General features: G+C 48.9%; 2 protein-coding genes across 2 annotated transcripts in view; one reads left to right on the top strand and one right to left on the bottom strand.

Moving 5' to 3' along the window:
* The window catches only part of PRRT1 (proline rich transmembrane protein 1), a 29386-nt gene extending 18301 nt beyond the window's left edge, over positions 1 to 11085 (bottom strand). Inside the window, exon 1 of the mRNA XM_088663667.1 lies at positions 10590 to 11085. Coding sequence (XP_088519793.1) covers positions 10590 to 11028 — 439 coding nt within the window. The 5' untranslated portion in view covers positions 11029 to 11085. The remainder of the gene's footprint in view (positions 1 to 10589) is intronic.
* Positions 11086 to 19028: 7943 nt separating this feature from the next.
* Positions 19029 to 20051, top strand: SLC25A53 (solute carrier family 25 member 53). Its single transcript, XM_035105057.2, has one exon. The coding sequence runs from the start codon at positions 19061 to 19063 to the stop codon at positions 19913 to 19915; it is 855 nt and encodes a 284-aa protein (XP_034960948.2). The 5' UTR covers positions 19029 to 19060; the 3' UTR covers positions 19916 to 20051.
* Positions 20052 to 20507: the final 456 nt, after the last annotated feature.

Here is a 20507-nt window from a genome sequence, read left to right as displayed (position 1 = left end):
AAATTACCTGAGCCCCTAAATACGCGGCAATCTCTCCCTTACCTCTTTCTCCTTGAACCCTGCTGCAGGCCCGTGCTAAGAGTCCTGCTAGGGAGCCGTATAGAACCCTGTACAAGAAGCAAGTAAGTTACCAACATCTGCACGGGGCCTACATCCTCAGGGTTTGGCACGCTCTGGCACCTGCTTCGCCTGAAAGGAGCAGGGAGATGGGCCGATGGGGTGCCAATAGGATAGTGGCATTGAGGCAGGGCCGTCCCTTCTGTTAGGCAGGTGGCAGATCCTGGGGGTGGGGTGGGGGGTGCAGTGGCAGCCCCCGTGGCCATTGCTCCTGAGCAACAGCAACCAGACTTGGCAACCTTAGAATGTGAGGAAAAACTATCCCATACAATATACTGTATCAAACTATTTTACATGAATATAACGCAGGTATTGTGCATTTAAAAAGGAATCAATATTGTTAAAAACAAGGTTTACATAATAAGATAATGTGTAATCTTATAAAAACAAGAAAAAGCAAAACAATGGGGTGTTGTTATATACTTAATAAGTGCAATGATAATAACATAGCTGCCAAGTTATCCCTTATTTTAAGGGATTTTCCCTTATGCTGAATAGGCTTCCTCGCGAGAAAAGGAAAAACTTGGCAGCTATGTAATAAACGAGCAACAAAAACAGTTTATGTTTCCTGTTTTCTTTTCCCAAGCAGAGATAATGTGTAACTGTGGTGTCAGCTCACTAAAAAAAGGTCGACAACTCGGGAAAAGGGGGGGCGCGTGCGCCAGAGGGATCTTTGCACCATGGCGCTGGATATGCTTAAAACGGCCCTGGGCACCATCTCCGTGCCTCATCAGATTGACATGTATTGATTACATTTATATCCTCCAACTCAAGGGGGCAAACATTTTATCCTTGAGGCTGAGAGATTCTGACTGGCTCTATGGTTAACCCAGTGAGTTTCATGGCTGAGCAGAGCAGAGGTTTGAACGCGGGTCCCAGGCCCTTGCCTGACACTCTAAAAACTATACCACCACTGGCTCTTATTAATCCTTTGTTGAAGAATTATTATTATTATTATTATTATTTATTAAACTTATTTGTGGCTCTTTCCAATGTGCTGCCTGCATTAACTTTGCTTGCCACATATATATGAGTTGGTGTCAATATGATATGATCACTCCGTATTGTTAGATTTTAGGATGGAATGCTGTGCTGCCTACGTTCCCTTCAGTTCGTATATTCCTTTTTGCCCACCAGCTCACTACTTTGTGTCAAGCTCAGCTTATTTCCTGACTAACAGCGCCATTTACTCAGCTGCACCTAAAGTATTCCACAGCACAGTTTCCCTTAATGAGGAGGTTAATCTGATTCGGCTTAATATAGGAAACAGGGGACCTTAATGCGCATTTATGCTTCCGCTGATCACAACGGCAACTTGCTCTTCAGCACAATAATGTCTCTTCCGGTGCCTTTGGGGATTGATCTGGCTCATTGCCTGCTATTTTATGGGGGTTCTGGCACACCTTTGTCGACATGTTAAATTCTAATGTGCTTTTAAAAGGGCATTATCTGGCACCGACAACCTTGGCCCAATAACTTTTAAAAAGGCAACAACAACGCACCCCTCATTGGCTTAGAAAGGAAAATTGCAATTAGAAACTAAAAGGAATTTTAGGCACCCTCCTTTAAAAGGGGCGGGGGAGAGAATATGATGATGTCACAATTTTTGTTCTCTTTGACAGAAACATAAAATCAGTGCATTGTCATGGCTGACAGTCTTCCTGTTTGAATCCATATGTTGCCTTGAAATCTTACAGTGGTGCCTCACAAGACGAATTTAATTTGTTCTGTGAGTCAATTCATTTTGCAAAAAATTCGACTTGCGAATCCCATAGGAATGCATTGAATTTTTTTTATTTTTTGCCCATAGGAACGCATTAATTGAATTTCAATGCATTCCTATGGGAAACTGCGATTCGCTAGATGAATTTTTCACAAAACAAATTCGTCTTGCGAGGCAACCTCCAATTGCAAAACCCATTCGTCTAGCAGGGCATTCGTCTAGCGAGGTACCACTGTATTTGCAGGACATGTTCTAAGAGCATTTTATTCAGAAATTAGCACCACTGAAAATCAGTGAGAACTTTATAAGGAAGGGCTTGTGCTGAACTCTGCAAACACCATTTTAGTAGTCGATATATCCCCATGATTAATTGGTAGTTGTTGCAGCAACGAGATCATGATTGTATTCACTTGCTTTGATATCCGCTAATCGGCTTGCTTTGATGTTACCCTTATCTGGGGACTTGAGGTGCTGGGCTTTGTGCCCAGAAAGGGGCACTATCTGTAAGATTTGGGTATTTGCCACCTATGCCCTCATCTGGTCTGGTGAAGTGATGAGAAGTGACATATGCTGCTTTGTGTATAAAGATTGTATGAATGTTTGCTTGGCTACGGACAAGCCATCTCCTCGCTGCAGTGTCTGCCCCACATCTATAAGGGCTGAGAGACTTGGCAGGCTGCTTTGCTTTTAAAGAAAGTCTAGGCCTTTCTTTAATAAAGCACTAGAACTGATCACTCGGACATGTTTGACATCCTTCTTCGGTTTCCCCAGCCACTCTGGGCGGCTTACAACAGAAAAATGAAATAAAATAATCTATTAAACATTAAAAGCCTCCCTAAACAGGGCTGCCTTCAGATGTCTTCTAAAAATCTGGTAGCTGTTTTTCTCTTTGACATCTGATGGGAGGGCGTTCCACAGGGCAGGCGCCACCACTGAGAAGGCCCTCTGCCTGGTTCCCTGCAACTTGGCTTCTCGCAACGAGAGAACCGTCAGAAGGCCCTCAGTACTGGACCTCAGTGTCCGGGCAGAATGATGGGGGTGAAGACGCTCCTTCAGGTATACTGGACCGAGGCCATTTAGGGCTTTAAAGGTCAGCACCAACACTTTGAACTGTGCTCGGAAACGTACTGGGAGCCAATGTAGATCTTTCAAGACCGGTGTTATGTTGTCTCGGCGGCCGCTCCCAGTCACCAGTCTAGCTGCCGCATTCTGGATTAGTTGTAGTTTCCGGGTCACCTTCAAAGGTAGCCCCACGTAGAGTGCATTGCAGTAGTCCAAGTGGGAGATAACCAGAGCATGCACCACTCTGGCGAGACAGTCTGCAGGCAGGTGGGGTCTCAGCCTGTGTAGATGGAGCTGGTAGACAGCTGCCCTGGACACAGAAGTGACCTGTGCCTCCATGGACATCTGTGAGTCCAGAATGACTCCCAGGCTGCGCACCTGGTCCTTCAGGGGCACAGTTACCCCATTCAGGGCCAGGGAATCCTCCACACCTGCCCGCCTCCTGTCCCCCACAAACAGTACTTCTGTCTTGTCAGGATTCAACCTCAATCTGTTAGACGCCATCCATCCTCTAGCCGCTTCCAGGCACTCACACAGGACCTTCACCGCCTTCACTGGTTATGATTTGAAAGAGAGGTAGAGCTGGGTATCATCCGCATACTGATGAACACCCAGCCCAAACCCCCTGATGATCTCTCCCAGCGGCTGCATGTAGATGTTAAAGATCATGGGGAAGAGGACAGAGCCCTGAGGCACCCCACAAGTGAGAGCCCAGGGGTCCGAACACTCATCCCCCACCACCACTTTCTGAACGCAGCCCAGGAGGAAGGAGCGGAACCACTGTATGACAGTGCCCCCAGCTGCTGCCAAACAGTGCAGGCAATACTGAGATAGATGAACGCAAGAGAGAAGAGAGGAAGGTGGTGACAATTGTGGAAGCGGAAATCCACCGAATGGTTTGGCTAAAACTCCCTTCTGCTTGTAGCCCCACCCAACATTGACATGTGGCCCTCAGAGAGTTGGCCAGAAGGGAATTCGGCCCTCAGGCTGAGAAAAAAATCCCCCCCACCCCTGCCCTAGAAACCTAGGAAGTACCAACAGAATAACAAACGAGATATCCAGCGATTTGCTGCCCTATTTAACAGCATCCCAAAATCAGCCACCTGAGGCAGCTGCCTCATGCCGCTGAATCACAGGCTGGCCCAGCAGCAACATCCACATCCCTAAACAGTAATTATGCTCTGGATATTTTTGTCCAGCTGCCCTTTCCCTTCAAATAGCAGTTCTGCATTAAATTATGTTGGCTATGTGTTAGTTAGTTAGGTAGTTAGTTTGTTCTCCCCCCCCCCAAAGGCCGCCCATGGCATCTTTTAGAGAGGCGGTCCCACGAGTGTGCAAAAAAGGAGAGCAGGTACACAACATATGCACCTAAGTTGTATACAAATGTTCAAGAATATGATATATGACATTGCTAAAGAGGATTTGGAAATGAAAATCAGAAAGGGGGGGGGACATGGGCAAGTCCACATAACAATGATTGAAATAGAAATAAGGTAAGATCTGTAATTTTGTTTCTTGTTCTGTTTTGTGTTGTTTTATTGTGATTGATTATTGTTTTTGTCTTTGTTATCAATCTTATAAAAGGAATAAAAATATTTCAAAAAAACAACATACGCACCGACACACAATAGTACACTGACAGTTTTCCAGTGTGGTAAATATATATTATCCACTTGGGGGGGGGGTCATACAACTGCCCTCTCTACACACAGAGCACACAAAATAGATCTTTATTCATGGGTTCAGCAAACTTTTTAAGCAGGGGGCCGGTGAACTGTCCCTCAGACCTTGTGGGGGGCCGGACTATATTTTTTGGGGGGAAATGAACAAATTCCTATGCCCCACAAATAACCCAGAGATGCATTTTAAATAAAAGGACACATTCTACTCATGTAAAAACATGCTGATTTCCAGACCGTCCGCGGGCTGGATTGAGAAGGCGATTGGGCCACATCCAGCCCCCGGGCCTTAGTTTGGGGGCCCCTGTCTTTATTCATGCTCTCTCTCTCTCTCTCTCTCTCTCTCTCACACACACACACACACACACCCTCTCCAAAGTAGGCCATCCCTCCAGAGGGTGAACAAATTCCCGTTATGGGTTTTTTAGGTCACTTTGTTTGTGCCTGCCTGCTTTCTATTTATAGAGGGAGAAGGAAGAAGTGTCCTGGAGGGGGAGAAGAGAAAGGGGGTGGGGGGGTGGGAAGGTTGTAGGGAGGTTAGGTGAATGAGTGAGTGGATTACAAAAGGCACATAGAATGACAGGATGGCTGCAGGGAGATGTGTCCAGCCCATGGAGAGGTTTGCTGGGATTCAGGTGCCCGGTCTTGGCCTCCACACAACCTGGGCAGGCCATTTTCTCCCTCGGCGTCAGTTACTGGCCTTTAAAACCAAGAGCATCTCTCTCCCAGGCAGGCTGGTTGTGGTGGCGAGGATAAACTGGCTTGCAAGGTTCCGAAAAATTCGTAAAGGTTAAATGGGGCATAACAGCCCAATGGCTGCTAACGTTTCAGGGCCAGCAAAGGACGAGGTCTTTTTTAAATTAACTTCGCTTTTCCTTCAGGACCGAAACCATTAGCAAACAAAGTTCTTCCCCCTGTTTCCGACTATCCCATCCGTCAATCCGTAATGAGCAATAATAGTACAAGGGGCATGATCCAGGAAATGTTAAGCTCTTCTAAGCCGTATTGATTCCAATTAGAGCGGTGGGCACGTGCCGAAGCGTCTTGCCGTACAATCGATGGGCTGAAGTGCTTAACTTGGGCGGAATTATGCCCTTTGTATTTGCCTAGCCCCCTTCCTAAACGCTCAAGGCGTTACCTCAGCAATGCTTACAACAGTGGTGCAAGGTAGGATAATATCATTCCTATGTCTCTGGCGGCGAGGCGGAGCGGTCACCGTTTTGCTTAAAGGCCCCCCTCCCCCCCCCGCGTACAATCTTGGGATTCAGAAGTAAGTCCCTTTGAGCTCAACGGGAGAGTTTAACATTAAGTGTGTACAAGATGGCAGCCTTGGTGAGTCAGTGGCCAAGAGGTGACGTCTGAATTGGGGAATCCCAAGCATGCAACTCTTTGTCTCAGCTGCTATAATGCATTGGTCTCAGAAAAATGGGTGTGCACAGATCCTCCAATGTCCGTATTTTCCAGGGACGGTCCCAGATTTACAGAAGCCACCCTGGTTTCTTTTTTGATCCCCAGAATGTCCCACTTTTGTATGGTTTTATTATGCCTTTATATACATTGGAAGCTACCTAGAGTGGCTGGGGCAACCCAGTCGGATGGGCAGGATAATAATAATAATAATAATAATAATAATAATAATAATAATAATAATAATAATGGAATAGGAACTATTTTCATCAGAAAAATGTTGGAGGGTTTGGTGTGCATATATGTATGCAAACAGGAAAGAGCAGAGTGTGTATGTGCACGGGAGAAAGGAAGGCTATACAAGGCCATGAGGTAAATTGGGGGTGGGAATCTTTTGCAACCCGAGGGCCACATTCCCTTCTGGCCAGGCTTCTGAGGGCCACATGCCAGCGGTGGGCAGGGCCAGAGCCAAAAATGGGTGGAGCGATAAGTTTACCTTCCTACAGGAGCGTCGTTTCTACACACCGCACACTTAGGCACACATGTTCTTCTCTATTCCTCCACGCAGGCAAGCAAGAGCCATCATCAGAGTTCAAGGACCTATTCCAGCCAGGCAAAAACCCTCAAGGAAGGCACAAGGCAGGGCTGGCGGGGTGTGGGTTTGTCCTCAGGAAATCTCCAAGCACCTGATGAAGAGCCCTGGAGGACCACATTCGGCTAAGGTTCCCCACACCCAGGTTGGCAGTATAGTGCCCACTTGCAAATTTCCTACACTCTGTTGTGTAAGTGTGGGAGAGCAACAGGTCACATGGGTGTCCATTAAACCACCCGCGTGATCCTGGCATGTCGTCTTGGAATGATGCGCACATGTTCAAATGGGCTGACATCCTTTGTAAGTATGTTAAATTGCCTCGCTAGTTCCCGTAAGGGTATTTTAGTTCTGGTGGGGCATAAAACAGAAGGGATCCCTTTGGAGTGGCAGCAATGAGTATGTCTCTGTGGAAGTTTGAGCTTCTGCTTGCTGCATGTTGTGTAGCTGCAAGTTCAGGAACAGTTGTGGAAAAAGACTTGTGCATGTCCATGCCCACGTGTTTGTGTATGGTGTGGTGGGCTGCATAAGTGCAACATGCATGAAATACATTTGTATACCATACTAGGATGCGGTGTGTTTGATTTCTGTTGTGCTTTGTGTGCATTGATTATGGGCTTTGTGTTAGTACTGACAGGGGTGTGTGGGCACCACGCATATAAAACACACCCATCGCACATTTTAAGCATGCCTTCTCCCAGAGAATCCTGGGACCTGTAATTTGTTAAGGATGCTGAGCAGCACTCTGTGGTGGGCAAACTGAAGTTCCCAGGATTCTTTGGGGGAAGTCGTGCCCTTCAAATGTGCACTGAACGAGCTTTAAATGTGTGGTGTTTGTGGTATATGACAGAGATGGGAAACATTTTTCACTCCAGGAGGCGCCACTCTTCCTTCTGGGTAACTGTCTGGGTGCCACATTCCTATACAGAAATATTTCTGTATTTTATTGTTTTGTTGGAAGCTGCCCAGAGTGGCTGGGGGAACCCGGCCAGATGGGCGGGGTATAAATAATAAATTATTATTATTATTATTATTATTATTATTATTATTATTATTATTATTATTATTATTGCAGGCAAGGCCAGAGACAGATACAAGTGGAGGAAGGAATGTGAATTTTACCTTTGTAAAGATAAAGGGACCCCTGACCATTAGGTCCAGTTGTGACCGACTCTGGGGTTGCGGTGCTCATCTCGCATTATTGCCCAGCAGCATGACATAGCCACTTCTGGTGAACCAGAGCAGCACATGGAAACGCCGTTTACCTTCCCGCTGTAGTGGTACCTATTTATCTACTTGCTCTTTGACGTGCTTTCGAACTGCTAGGTTGGCAGGAGCTGGGACCGAGCTCACCCCATCGCGGGGATTCGAACCGCCGACCTTCTGATTGGCATGCTCTAGGCTCTGTGGTTTAACCCACAGGGCCACCCGCGTCCCAAGTACCTTTGTACAGTGGGCTAATTTCCATCTAGGGCAGAGCTTTCCATGTTGGGGACACACTTTTTAGATATGCATTATTTCACGTCACAGTAATTCAGTTTTACTAGCAAACCAGAGGTTAAACTAACCCCTTTCCAGCCCCAGGAGGAGTGCGGGGAGCGTTCGCACGACACAACTGCACACTGCAGCCGGTACACTAATGTGTCGCGACACACAGTTTGGAAAGCTCTGATTTAGGCAAACAAAAACATTATCAGATATCAGGAGCACCTTCCAGACAAAGCACTCCTTGATACTATGAAGTAGGGCAGGGGTCAGCAAACTTTTTCAGCAGGGGGCCGGTCCACTGTCGCTCAGACCTTGTGGGGGGCAGGACTATATTTTTTGGGGGGGGGGAGTGAATGAATCTCTATGCCCCACAAATAACCCAGAGATGCATTTTAAATAAAAGGACACATTCTACTCAGGCAAAAACATGCTGGTTCCCGGACCCTCCGCGGGCTGGATTTAGAAGGCGATTGGGCCGCATTCGGCCCCCGGGCCTTAGTTTGGGGAGCCCTGAAGTAGGGCAAGTGAGGGATGTGGCCTGAGGATAGGTGTGTGGTCTAGGGAGAGTTCTGAGGGCCAGGTGGAGAGGCGTGGAGGGCCGCATCCAGCCCCAGGCCCCAGGTTCCATGGGTACAAGATCATATGTGACAGGATAAAAGAATGTGTGAAAGCTGTGTCAGAGAATTTATGTTTTGGAGGTTGTGGTCCAACTTCCTTTGCAAATGATGGGAAAATGCAAAGGGCCAGAGGGAGCTATGTTTACATGTAGTGGTGCACAGATGTGTGTGTGTGTGTGTGTGTGTGTAATATTTGTAAGTAAGGGAGACTCTTGAGAGAACTGAGTTCTGACAGCTCAGATGGTAGAGGGCGAGATTCTTAAACTCAAGGTTGTGGGTTCGAGCCCCACGTTGGGCAAAAAGATTCCTGCATTGCAGGGGGTTGGACTAGATGACCTTTATGGTCCCTTCCAAATCTACGGTTCTATCTGATTGGCCAAAGGTTCATTCCACATCCCTTCCTTTTCTTAAATGCAAGCAGAGTCACAATGAAGGAAAGCGCTTTAGATATTCTTATTAATTCTGGATGCCAGTCCTTAAATGCCCACGCCATTCCTTCTATATCAAGGGGAGCCCTTTAGATGTTGCCCATTTGTCATGTTGGATGGGGTTGGTGGCAGCTCAGGTCCAGTATCTGGAGGGCACCCCATCTGCCTCTGGATGAACAAGGTACACAAACACTGGGACCCACAGAGACCTCTACACCCCCTGCCCCAAAGGCAGAATCCCAAGCACACAGACCTACCCCCCACACCATTACTAACACAGAGATGCTGTGCGGCTCACACCTCAAACCCCGTTGTGTACCCCCACACTTAAGAAACAACAACATATGATATATAAATAGAGCCCCCTTCTCTCCACGGCGAAAATGCAGGTGCACATTCCTCACGGCAAAATTTGGCGAGGCAGTATAAACAGAAGCTTGTCAAGTCATGTCATATCAGTGGTATAATCCCTCTGCTCTCTGTACCTGCCGGATCGCATCTCCCATTTCACACACACACATACCCCGAACACCCAGACACATAACAGATGACATCACAAAGTGATGCACACACAGTTACCCCTGGCACAGCGCTCCTGCTAAACAGTCTCACACCTCGCACATGGAATCTTGCATCCCTCACCCATTGCACACGGTGACCTCCGTGGAAACATCTGATTAATGCACAAGCCCACCCAACCCTCCAGCACACCAAATATCCTCCTTTCTGTGCATGTTTGAGAGAGAAAAAAACCCAAATACACGCAAGCACATTACACACACACACACACACACACACACACACACACACGGTTGAGGCTAACTCTCTTTTTCTCAGAAATTAATGGGCCTTTGTTAGCTGTATTTATTCATTTCAATGGGGTTGCTCTGAGTAGGACTAGCACTGATGCAATCTGCAGGCCCCCAGCTGGCTGCACAACCTGCCCTTTAGCTTCTGCACCCCTCCTTTGCACACCTGACACAACACAACCACATAGGCGTTTTCCACAACAGCTCCGCAGCACAAATCCCAGCAACCACAGGCACGTTGCAAGAGGAAGAAGCCTTCTGCAGGCAGGCAGGCAGGCACCCGCGCGCAAGAACTGCGCTCTGCACCCAATGCGACCCTCGTCCTCCTGAATTTCTCCATGGATAGAACATCGCACATAAATATTTCCATTCTCTGCACAACGCGCAGCATTTGCACGATCCCCTCCTGGCAGCACCACACACGGAGGGATAATTCCCACACACAGCTTGATGGACACATGTGCAACCCCCCCCCCCAAATATATATATCAGAGGGAATGGCGCACACACACTATATATAAACAACCTTCGTGTGCCATTCCCTCTGATGCAGATCTGATCTCTCCCCCCCCACTCCCCAACCCCACCAAACGCCCACCTTGCGCCCAGCTACACAGGCGGGCCCGATCCCAGCCTGATCGTTCCCCACCAGCAGCGTCCCTTCTTTCACCTGTTTTCTCCGAAGACATCTCTGCCGCTCTCGTCTTGGCTGTGACTATATGTATGTGTGTGTGTGTGTCTGTTGTGGAGGCGGGGTAGGGGTGGGGGGTTAGAGACCCACCGGAGGAGGGAGAGATAGCTCTCTGCGTCACCCCCCACCAAAAAAGCCTCCCTCGTCGTCTCCTCCTGTCTCTGCCTGCTTTGGCAGCCTCTCTCTCTCTCTCCCTCCTTCCCCGGACGAGCCACGCGGCTCTTGCTGTCCCTGCGAAGATGATGGGGGGCGATGGAGCGAGAAAGAGGCGCGCGCGGGTGGGGTGTGTGTGGGGGAGAGTTAAAGGGCCAGGCGGCTTCAAGGGCAACCCACGGAGCCTACCTCTCGGGTGCTTTTCTCCTGCGGTGCGGGATAGCTCGCTTTCAGACCCAGGAGGACTTTTAAGGGTCTCTGACATACATATATATATGTACAGGAAGCCGGGTTATAGTTATTGTTCCCATCCAGCTCCATATTGTCGACTCTGATTGGCAGCAGCTGGGCAGCAGGAGATGCCAGGGATCGAACTTGAGGTTTTCAGCATGCAAAGCAGAGGCTCTACCTATCATTGCAGAGTTGGAAAAGGACCCCCAAGGGTCATCTAGTCCAGCCCCCTGCAAAGGCAGGAATCTCAAGCAAAGCATCCATGGCAGATGGGCCATCCAACCGAAAACCTCCAAGGAAGGAGAGTCCACAACCTTCCGTCCCACTGTCAGAAAGTTCTTTCTCATGTTTAGTTAGAATCTCCTTTCTTGTAACTTGAAGCCCTTGGTTCGAGTCCTACGTTCCATATAACAGCGCTTGAGATGTTTGAAGGTGACTCTCCTGTCTCCTCTCAGTCTTCTCTTTTCCAGGCTGAGCATATCCAGCTCCTTCAACCGTTCCTCATAAGGCTTGGTTTCCAGACCCTTGATCATCTTGGTTGCCCTCCTCTGCACACATTCCAGCTTGTCAATATCCTTCTTAAACTGTGGCGCCCAGAACTAGACACAGAATTCCAGGTGTGGCCTGACCAAGGCAGAATAGAGGGGCACTATGACTTCCCTTGATCTGCACACTATGCAGTCTAGAATGGTATTCACTTTTTTTTTGCTGATGCATCACACCTTTGATTCGTGTTAAGTAAGACCCCTAGATCTACTGAGCTCTGGGCCTTCCACAAGCCTGGAGGCCCTGGCAGTGGTTGCCTTTCCAGTCAGGCTTGTTGCCTGATTCTGGAACTTTGCACTTTTCTGCCATATATGCCACTGAGCCCTTCCAGTGTGGTGTAGTGGTTAAGGGCAGTTGTCTTGTAGTCTGTTGAACCGGGTTCACGTCTTCACTCCTCCACAGGCAGCTGCTGGGTGACCTTGGGGTAGTCACACTTCTCTGAAGTCTCTCAGCCCCACTCACATCACAGAGTGTTTGTTGTGGGGGAGGAAGGAAAAGGAGAATGTTAGCTGCTTTGAGACTCCTTCAGGTAGTGATAAAGCGGGATATCAAATCCAAACTCCTCCTCCTCCTCCTCCTCCTCCTCCTCCTCCTCCTCCTCCTCCTCCTCCTCCTCCTCTTTTTTTCCCTGTCCCACAGCACACAAAGGGTGTGTTCTAGACAGTACTGCGCCTTTCACTGGAAGTCGGCCCTGTTATGTTTTCCCCTTTCCTTTTCCTGCTCATCTGCTGAGCTGGGCCCCTGGTGGAAGCAGCCCCATGGACATGTTTGCATGGACGTATTTTAACAGTGATTCCTGCACTGCAGGGGGGTTGGACTAGATGGCCCTAGGGGGTCCCATCCGACCATACAGTTCTATGTTTCTGTGTGATAACTGGTTTCCCTAAAACACAAGGGCCAGGGTAAAGGCCTTTTCAGAAGGCTCACCTCCCGGAGGCAGACCCACAGTACATTTTTAAAGTGCATTCAACACACATTTAAATCTCATGGCTTCCCCCAAAGAATCATTGGAACTGTAGTTTAATAGTGCTGGGGAGAGTAGCTCTATGAGGGTGAAACTACGACTCCCAGGATCCTTTTGGGGCAGGAGCCATGCGCTTACAATGTGCAGTAAATGTGCTTTAAATTTAATAATCGACAAACGATATCCTATATCCTTTTAAATGTGTTTGGGGTAGGTGGTTTGTTTTGCTCTTGTTTTTATTGTGTACAGTATTTTGTGTTTTTATATTGTGTTTTTATGCTGCAAACTGCCCTCAGATCTTTGGATGAAGGGTGGTATACAAATTTGATGACGACGACGATGATGATGATGATAATTGGCGTGCACTTGCCTCTTGCACCTGCTTGCCATTGGGGTCTGGTTGGCCACTGCGAGAAGAGGATGCTGGAATTAAATAAAGAGGGAGCTTAAATAAAGATTGAAAGAAGATAAAGTCCCTACCAGAGAAGAAGGGCAGATCAAGTTGATGGATTGTGACAAAATGGCTAAAATGACCAGAAGAATCAGAAATCAGAAAAGACAAATTTTTAAATAAGGAATGGGGGGAATTTATAACTTATTTTATTGTAAACAGTTAAATGTAGGATTGGAATATCACTTGTAGTTTAATGGTGAATTTTGGATACAATGGAGAGATAAAAGATTTGGATTATTATAAAAGATGCAGGAGGAAAGAATTAACAATAGGACCCTCAAAGGGAAGGAGGGCAATCCAAGAGATTCCTTGCAATCTTGCTTTTATGTTGTGGGCTGGATATAAATGATGTAAAATTTCAATCTGAAAAACCAAATAAACAAAATTTATGGAAAAAAATAAAAAGGGAGCTGCCTTCCACTGAGTTCCTTTGGTCCAGCTCTAGCCCAGTACTGTCTACACCAGGTATGTGGATGGATCAGATTGGTATCTCCCCGCATCCCGGCAGACCAACCTTGACAGGTGAGCAGGACCATCTATGTGTCAATCATCAGACATCCTAATGACTAACAACATGTAACAGGCTGGCACACCCAAATGCAGGACTGTACTCATGGGGTTCAATCCTGCTTTCTGCCATTGTTGTGGTTCTACCTGCCCTGCACCTGACATCACCTACGGCATCATTTATGAAGCAGGGGGGGCATTAAGGTTGCTGCCTTTGCCCTCGCAAAACACAGGACAGGACGTGGGGGGTTGGGAGATGGGGAGCATTCCCCCCCACACACACCCAGACACCTGGTGCTGAAATAACTTCAAAGCACTCCACCACCATCTGCGCTGCAGCCTAACTGGGCAGCGGGAGTGCCAACTTGGCCACGCCACCATGGGTGCCATGCAGTGTGCATGGCTATGGCAACGAAATTTGTTGGTGCCTGGCCCCTTGATGAGGAATTTTGTGGGTGTTTCAGCCCCCAGGCCCCCAGGGTGTTGGCACCTATGCCGAACGGCCCCTCTGGAACTTGTCGCATGCACACAAACACAAATTTGTAACAAAATAAAAAAATTCCTTCAGTAGCACCTTAAAGACCAACTAAGTTTTTATTTTGGTATGAGCTTTCATGTGTGTCAGAAATAGACTGGAAAGAGAAGTTGCTGAATTGCAACTCATTAGCAAGCTTAAAACCATGGAGACACCTGGAATGAACAAAGACATAGGATTCTTATCTCATTATACATGATCAAGCTTTCCTTAGCACCTCAGCCCTTGCTCCCCCCCCCCGCAAGACCAATTGCAGTCATTAACAGTCGTTGACAGTCATCAACAGGTTTACCACTCCTATCAGCCCATCACCCATTCCCATCATCCCCACCCTCTGAATATACATAAGGGTCTGGTGGCTTCTGTTTCAGTGTATCTGACGAAGTGTGCATGCACACGAAAGCTCATACCAAAATAAAAACTTAGTTGGTCTTTAAGGTGCTACTGAAGGAATTTTTTTTATTTTCTTTCGACTCAGACCAACACGGCTACCTACCTGTAAACAAATTTGTAAATATGCCTGTGCTTTGGCAGCAAGGTTTAATGGAGGATGTGGTTTTCTGAAGCACCTCCCCCTCCTTTAAAAGTGGGGGTCAGGGTAACCTGGGAGAGGTTTGCAAAGGGATAGATGGAAATGGTGGGGAAAGGTAGGGCTAGCAGGGGCATAGCAACGGGGGTGCGGGACTGCAGTCTGCACCAGGTGTCAGGCTGAAGGGGGGGTTACCATTTGGCGGCCCCCCGCCACTCCCCTAAAGCAGCTGCTGCCGCTCTCCCCTTTCCCCGGCTCGCTGTAGGCTTGGGAGTCGTGGGGGTGGGTGGGGGGCGCCGAATGGGTTGAAAAAGCGTGGTCCGATCCCCAAACTAAGCACCCCTCCCTCCCACTTCCAGCTAGACAGCGGCGGATTTAACTTTCCATGTCAACCTCAAGGGCTCTCCCAACACCTTATCTCTGCCACCTAGCACCCCTTTCCTTAGCAAAGCCCCACTCACCATACAGGTGAAACTCGGAAAAATTAGAATATCGTCAAAAAGTGCATTTATTTCAGTAATGCAACTTATTATTTTTTATTTTTCTTTTAATTCTTTTAATTTTTACAAATGCTTTCTTTTGGAAATTCCACAGTAATAAAAAAAAAGCTACAATGATACAGAAATAAACAAAAAAAATAAACATCGCTATTACATTTCATTAATTACATTCCATTTATAATTGACCCCCCCTAACGACAAATAATTACAATTACAACAAATAAAGGCTTGACTTATCTTGCTTTGCATGTCATGCATCTAAATCTCATATATTGCTTTCACCTTTTAAGTTGCACTACTGAAATAAATGCACTTTTCGACGATATTCTAATTTTCCGAGTTTCACCTGTATGCTCCTGGGGCTAGAAACCCGGAGAAACAGATCCCTCCTTCCCCCGAGGCTCGGGGTACACTTGGGGGGGGGGCGGCATTGCCCCCGCGCTCCTTAGTACTGCAAAAACTTTCTTGATGTGGGGGGGGGGGGAGGCGGACGACGACTGTCCTGAATTCCACAACGATCTCCCCCCAAGAGTGGTTTTGTACAACACTCACAGAGACACAGTGGCCCTAGGAAGAAGAAGGGAAAAAAAACAAATACAGTAAGGAAATGGGGTGGGCACTGCGCAATGAAATCACAGAATTGTAGAGTTGGAAATATGGACCCCCAAAGCTCATCTAGTCCAACCCCGTGCCATGCAGGAATCTCATCCAAAGCAAATCCAGGTATTGATTGGAGAAAATTATTGTTGCTCCCCATGGAGACCCGCGTGGTGCTGTTTTTTGCTTAATGTTTCGCTGACATTCCTGCGTTTCAAAATTTCATTCAAAGAAGCACGTGGCAGCTAGTAGCCACTTTCTGTGTTGTCTCGCAGGGTGTGTGTGTGGGGGGGGGGAGCGGCCTTTCGTTTAATTTTCTGCAAAGCTTCCGGGAAGCATTGCCGGCACCGACTTCCATCCCATCCTGCCAAGGAAGCGGCGCTCCGTTGCAAGAAGGGGTTGGGCTCTCCTGACGCCAAAGGATGCTGCGAATGCAACCTTGGCTGCTGAGCAGGGGAGCACAGGCAGCCGGAAGTCCGTGCGCCGCGCAGACAGCAGCAAGCAGCAGCAGCAGCTTCTTGTGAAGAAAGGAAGTGGGAGGCGTCTCTGTGTGCAACCCCCCCCCCTTTGGCACCTGGAAGAATAGAGTAAGTGAGTGAGAGAGTAAGGGAGGAGGATGGCAAGGGACCAGATCTCCTGGGCTGTGGCTGCTGTTTCTTTGGAACGCTGCGCCTCTGAGCATCACTTTGGACCATTAGGGAGGAGAAGATTTGTTCAGGTACCCAAGCCAGGGCCGATGGCTGATGCATCTGCCAAAATGTGGGGCTTTCAGAGGCTGCTCTCCAGAGGACTGGGGGATGGAGGGGTGTGTGTGCCTGCCCTCTGCGATGGGACCTCCTAGTGAAAGGCGACCCCCTGCAGCCTGATGGAGCCTTAAGAAGGCTCAGCAAATGGAACCCCACCCCATTTTGCAGGAAGCTCTGCCAGAATGCCCACACCCCCCCCCCCCGGTCAGCACTGCAGTCACTGCCCAGCCTCTCCAGCTTCATGTGAGGCCTGATCTATGCATGCAGCCAAATTCATGCAGATCTAAAGAAGAGATCAAAGGGTGGATCAGGCCAGTGGCTCATCTGGTGCAGCATTCTGGTCACCGGCCAGAAGCCCCTTAGGGGAAGCCCACAAGCAACACCTCTCCTATAAGAAAGTGAGCCCTCCTGCAACATTACTGCAGATCGGAGGAGGATAAAAGCACCAGGCCACAACAGAGCCTTATGCTTCCCGCCTCTTTCCCAGCCCCACTTCTTATGAAGGGGCATAGCCAGTATTTATGTTAGGGAAAGCCAGTACACTCATCTTCTGTCTGGCTCTGTCTAGCAGGTTTGGAATGAGATGTCTCAACAAGAGTTGTTTGTAAATTACGTGTTTTTTTTTGACCCCAATTGCTCAAAAAAATCTGTCAAAATCTTTCTACAATTTCTACTTTAAGTTAAGTATTTTTAATTGCTTTACAGTGGTACCTCGGGTTATAAACGCTTCAAGTTACAAACACTTCAGGTTACAAACTCCGCTAACCCAGAAATAGTACCTCAGGTTAAGAACTTTGCTTCAGGATGAGAACAGAAATTGCGCGGCGGCAGCAGGAGACCCCATTAGCTAAAGTGGTGCTCCAGGTTAAGAACAGTTTCAGGTTAAGAACGGACCTCCGGAACGAATTAAGTTCTTAACCAGAACTTAAGTTCTTAAGCACTGTACTTTATTTAAGGGGGCAGCTCGCCCTCCCCCCCGCTACGCCTCTGTGTGACCAACCCCTCATGTTAGTCATATAAGTCACTGTATCTCTTCATAGGAACCTAGGGCACCGTCTTGCCCAGTCAGGGTGATGATCCACCTACCCCAATATTGTCTACATTGACTGGCAGCAATGTCTCTCCAGGGTCTTGCAAAGGGTGTGTGTCTTTCTGAGCCGGGACGGCGGTGGTGATGTGGTCTAAACCACTGAGCCTCTTGGGCTTGCCGATCGGAAGGTTGGCAGTTTGAATCTGTGCGAAGGTGGTGAGCGCCTGTTGCTCTGCCCCAGCTTCTGCCAACCTAGCAGTTCAAAAGCACACCAGCACAAGTAGATAAATAGGTACTGCTGTGGCAGGAAGAAATACGGCATCTCTGTGCGCTCTAGTTTCCGTCACAGTGTCCCGTTGCACCAGAAGCGGATTAGTCATGCTGGCCACATGACCTGGAAAGCTGTCTGTGGACAAACGCCGGATCCCTCAGCCTGAAAGTGAGATGAGCGCTGCAACCCCATAGTCGCCTTTGACTGGACTTAACCATCCAGGGGTCCTTTCACTTTCACTTTCCCTGCCCTGTCTAGTGATGCCACAGGAGGTTGAACCACGTGGCACTGCAAATTGTGCCATTTGGAGTTCCTTTTGAGTCAGCAGAGTCACCCAGAAAGTCTCCCAGAATCTTCTTCGTCAGTTCAACTCATCTGTTGGTGAATTCCCATGTGGGAATAAACCCCTTGCCCAGGCATCCCCAAACTGCGGCCCTCCAGATGTTTTGGCCTACAACTCCCATGATCCCTAGCTAACAGGACCAGTGGTCGGGGAAGATGGGAATTGTAGTCCAAAACATCTGGAGGGCCGAAGTTTGGGGATGCCTGCCCTTGCCCACGCCAGTTCTGCTTAAAATATTTATTGAAGAATTAACATTACAACTTATGCAACTATTGGTATGAGGGAAATAAATCAAAACTATATACAGAGAATCATTCCTGGTCTGTGCTCTCCAGCCATCTGGCCAAGGTAACAGCTACAGCTCTCTCCTCCAGAGCATGTCTAATAGAGAAGTCTGTTGCTAAGGAAACCCTGTTGCTGGGGAAGACCTGTTGAAGGGAGAAACTTGTTGATAGGGGCAAAATTATGCAAGGGTCATTTCAAGTCCGTTTTTAGATTACACTAACACTGGGGAGCTTCTTCACGCACATGGGGTTAAGGGGCTTCTCGGTAGTGGCACCCACCTTAAGGAAGGTCCTCCCACCAGATGTCAAGGAGATAAGTAACTATACAGTGGTACCTCGACTTACGAAGGCGATCCGTTCCGTGGCGCTCTTCGTAAGTCGAATCCTTCGGTTGTCGAAGCGTCCATTTTGCGCATGCGCGAAGCTCGATTTGGCACTTCTGCGCATGAACGCACGTGCGGCGAAAATACTTCCGGGTTTGCCGACTTCGTAAGCCGAAACCTTCGGAAGTCGAGGCATTCGGATGTCGAGGTACCACTGTACAACCTTTAGAATACATTCTGAAGGCTGTCCTATATAGAGAAGTTTTTAATGTTTTATTATGTTTTTTAAATATGCTGGAAGCTGCCCAGAGTGGCTGGGGCAACCCGGTCAGATGGGTGGGGTACAAATATTAAAATCATTGTTATGATTATTATTATTTCTCTCTTCTAAATCTTGCAGTCCGGAAGGGGAAGACTCCCAATAGGACTCTGAGAAGATGGAGGAGAAGCACCACAAAAGATGGAACTCTGTCAGCTGCACCGTGGGAGCTGCTTCCAGCTTCGCCACCACGCTGGTGACCTTCCCCGTTTACAAGACCATTTTCCGCCAGCAGCTTCACGCCTTGTCCATCACGGAGGCCATTGGCCAGTTGCGCCGGGAGGGCCTTGCCGGTTTCGCGCGAGGCATTGCCCCTCCACTCTTGGCCAGGACACTGCAGGGGGCCTTGATGTACGGCACCCATGACAACCTCCTTCGTGCCTTCTCAGCCAGGTCCCCCGGGCCTTACTCGCTGAGAGACCGAGCCTTTGCAGGCCTCCTCTCGGGCTTCCTGGAAGCGCTGGCCTTTGGCCCCTTCGAGAGGGTCCAGAACGTTCTCCAGGACGGGCGGACCGTGAAGCGATTCCCCACAACCTGGAGCATCCTGGAGGAATTCAACTCCTACGCCCCAAAGGAGAGGCTGGCCCTGGGCTACTACCGAGGCCTCAGCCTCATCCTGACCCGCAATGGCCTGGGCTGTGCCCTCTACTTCTCCTTCAAGGACCCCCTCCGCGACGGCCTGTCTGAGAGGGGCTTGCCCCGCTGGCTCCCCGCCCTGGTGTCGGGCAGCATGAACGGAACCGCCATCTCCTTCCTCCTCTTCCCTCTCGGTGTCCTCATTGCCAACGTGCAGTCTCAGGTCGGGAAGGAGGATACCCTCAGGCTCCCGGCGGCGGCTGCCACCGTCTGGAGGGCTCGGGGCAGGAAAGCCACACTCCTCTACAGGGGAGGGTCCCTGCTCATCCTCCGGGCCGGAGTCACATGGGGCCTCACCACAGCCATCTATGACTTGCTTGTGGACATCGGGGGCTAGGAGCCCAATCCCATGCCGTCAAGGCCTCCCCAGAGCCCTGGCTTGTGGGGGCAAGGGGACATTATTCTGGGCCAGGCCAGAGAGGAAACATCCCCTTAGGGGAGGCGGGGAGAGGAAAGCAGCACGGAGGACAATGTTTAATCTTGGGGCGGCGGCGGCGGGGGGAGATACCCAGTTCCAAAGCAAATACAGCAGGTGGAAAATACAGGTCACAGAATCCTCTGCAGAAACCTGAGGCTGATGGAGAAACAGCCCCTGCTGATCAGCCTTCCCCACCTAAGGCTTCTCCTAGATCCAGTCTGTGCCTCTGATTGAAGTCCTCAGCACCATCAGAAGTGGTTCCCATTGAGATGGGGACCTGCCTCTGAGGAACAGGCGCTTGAATGGGGCTGGGCAGGGCCAAAACTGGAGGTCCACACCTCAGGTTCTTCATTTTTTTTTGTACTGCATGCGGGCAGTGCTGGTTTTCTAGAAAAAGAGGTGCCGGAACTCACCACGAATGCCTCCCTCGTTCTCTTAGAAGGGTAATGGTGCCCACCTGAGAAGTGCCTAAACCAGGCATAGGCAACCTTGGCTCTCCAGATGTTTTGGA

Source organism: Zootoca vivipara, chromosome 2, assembly GCF_965207765.1.
Source record: "Zootoca vivipara chromosome 2, rZooViv2.hap1.1, whole genome shotgun sequence".
Lineage (NCBI taxonomy): Eukaryota > Metazoa > Chordata > Lepidosauria > Squamata > Lacertidae > Zootoca > Zootoca vivipara.
Note: the sequence above shows the minus strand (reverse complement) of the source record. Positions and strands in the feature narration are given on the sequence as shown.

Excerpts from the sequence above, each read along its gene's own strand:
- SLC25A53 (XM_035105057.2), top strand. The coding sequence starts at position 19,061 with ATGGAGGAGAAGCACCACAAAAGATGGAACTCTGTCAGCTGCACCGTG.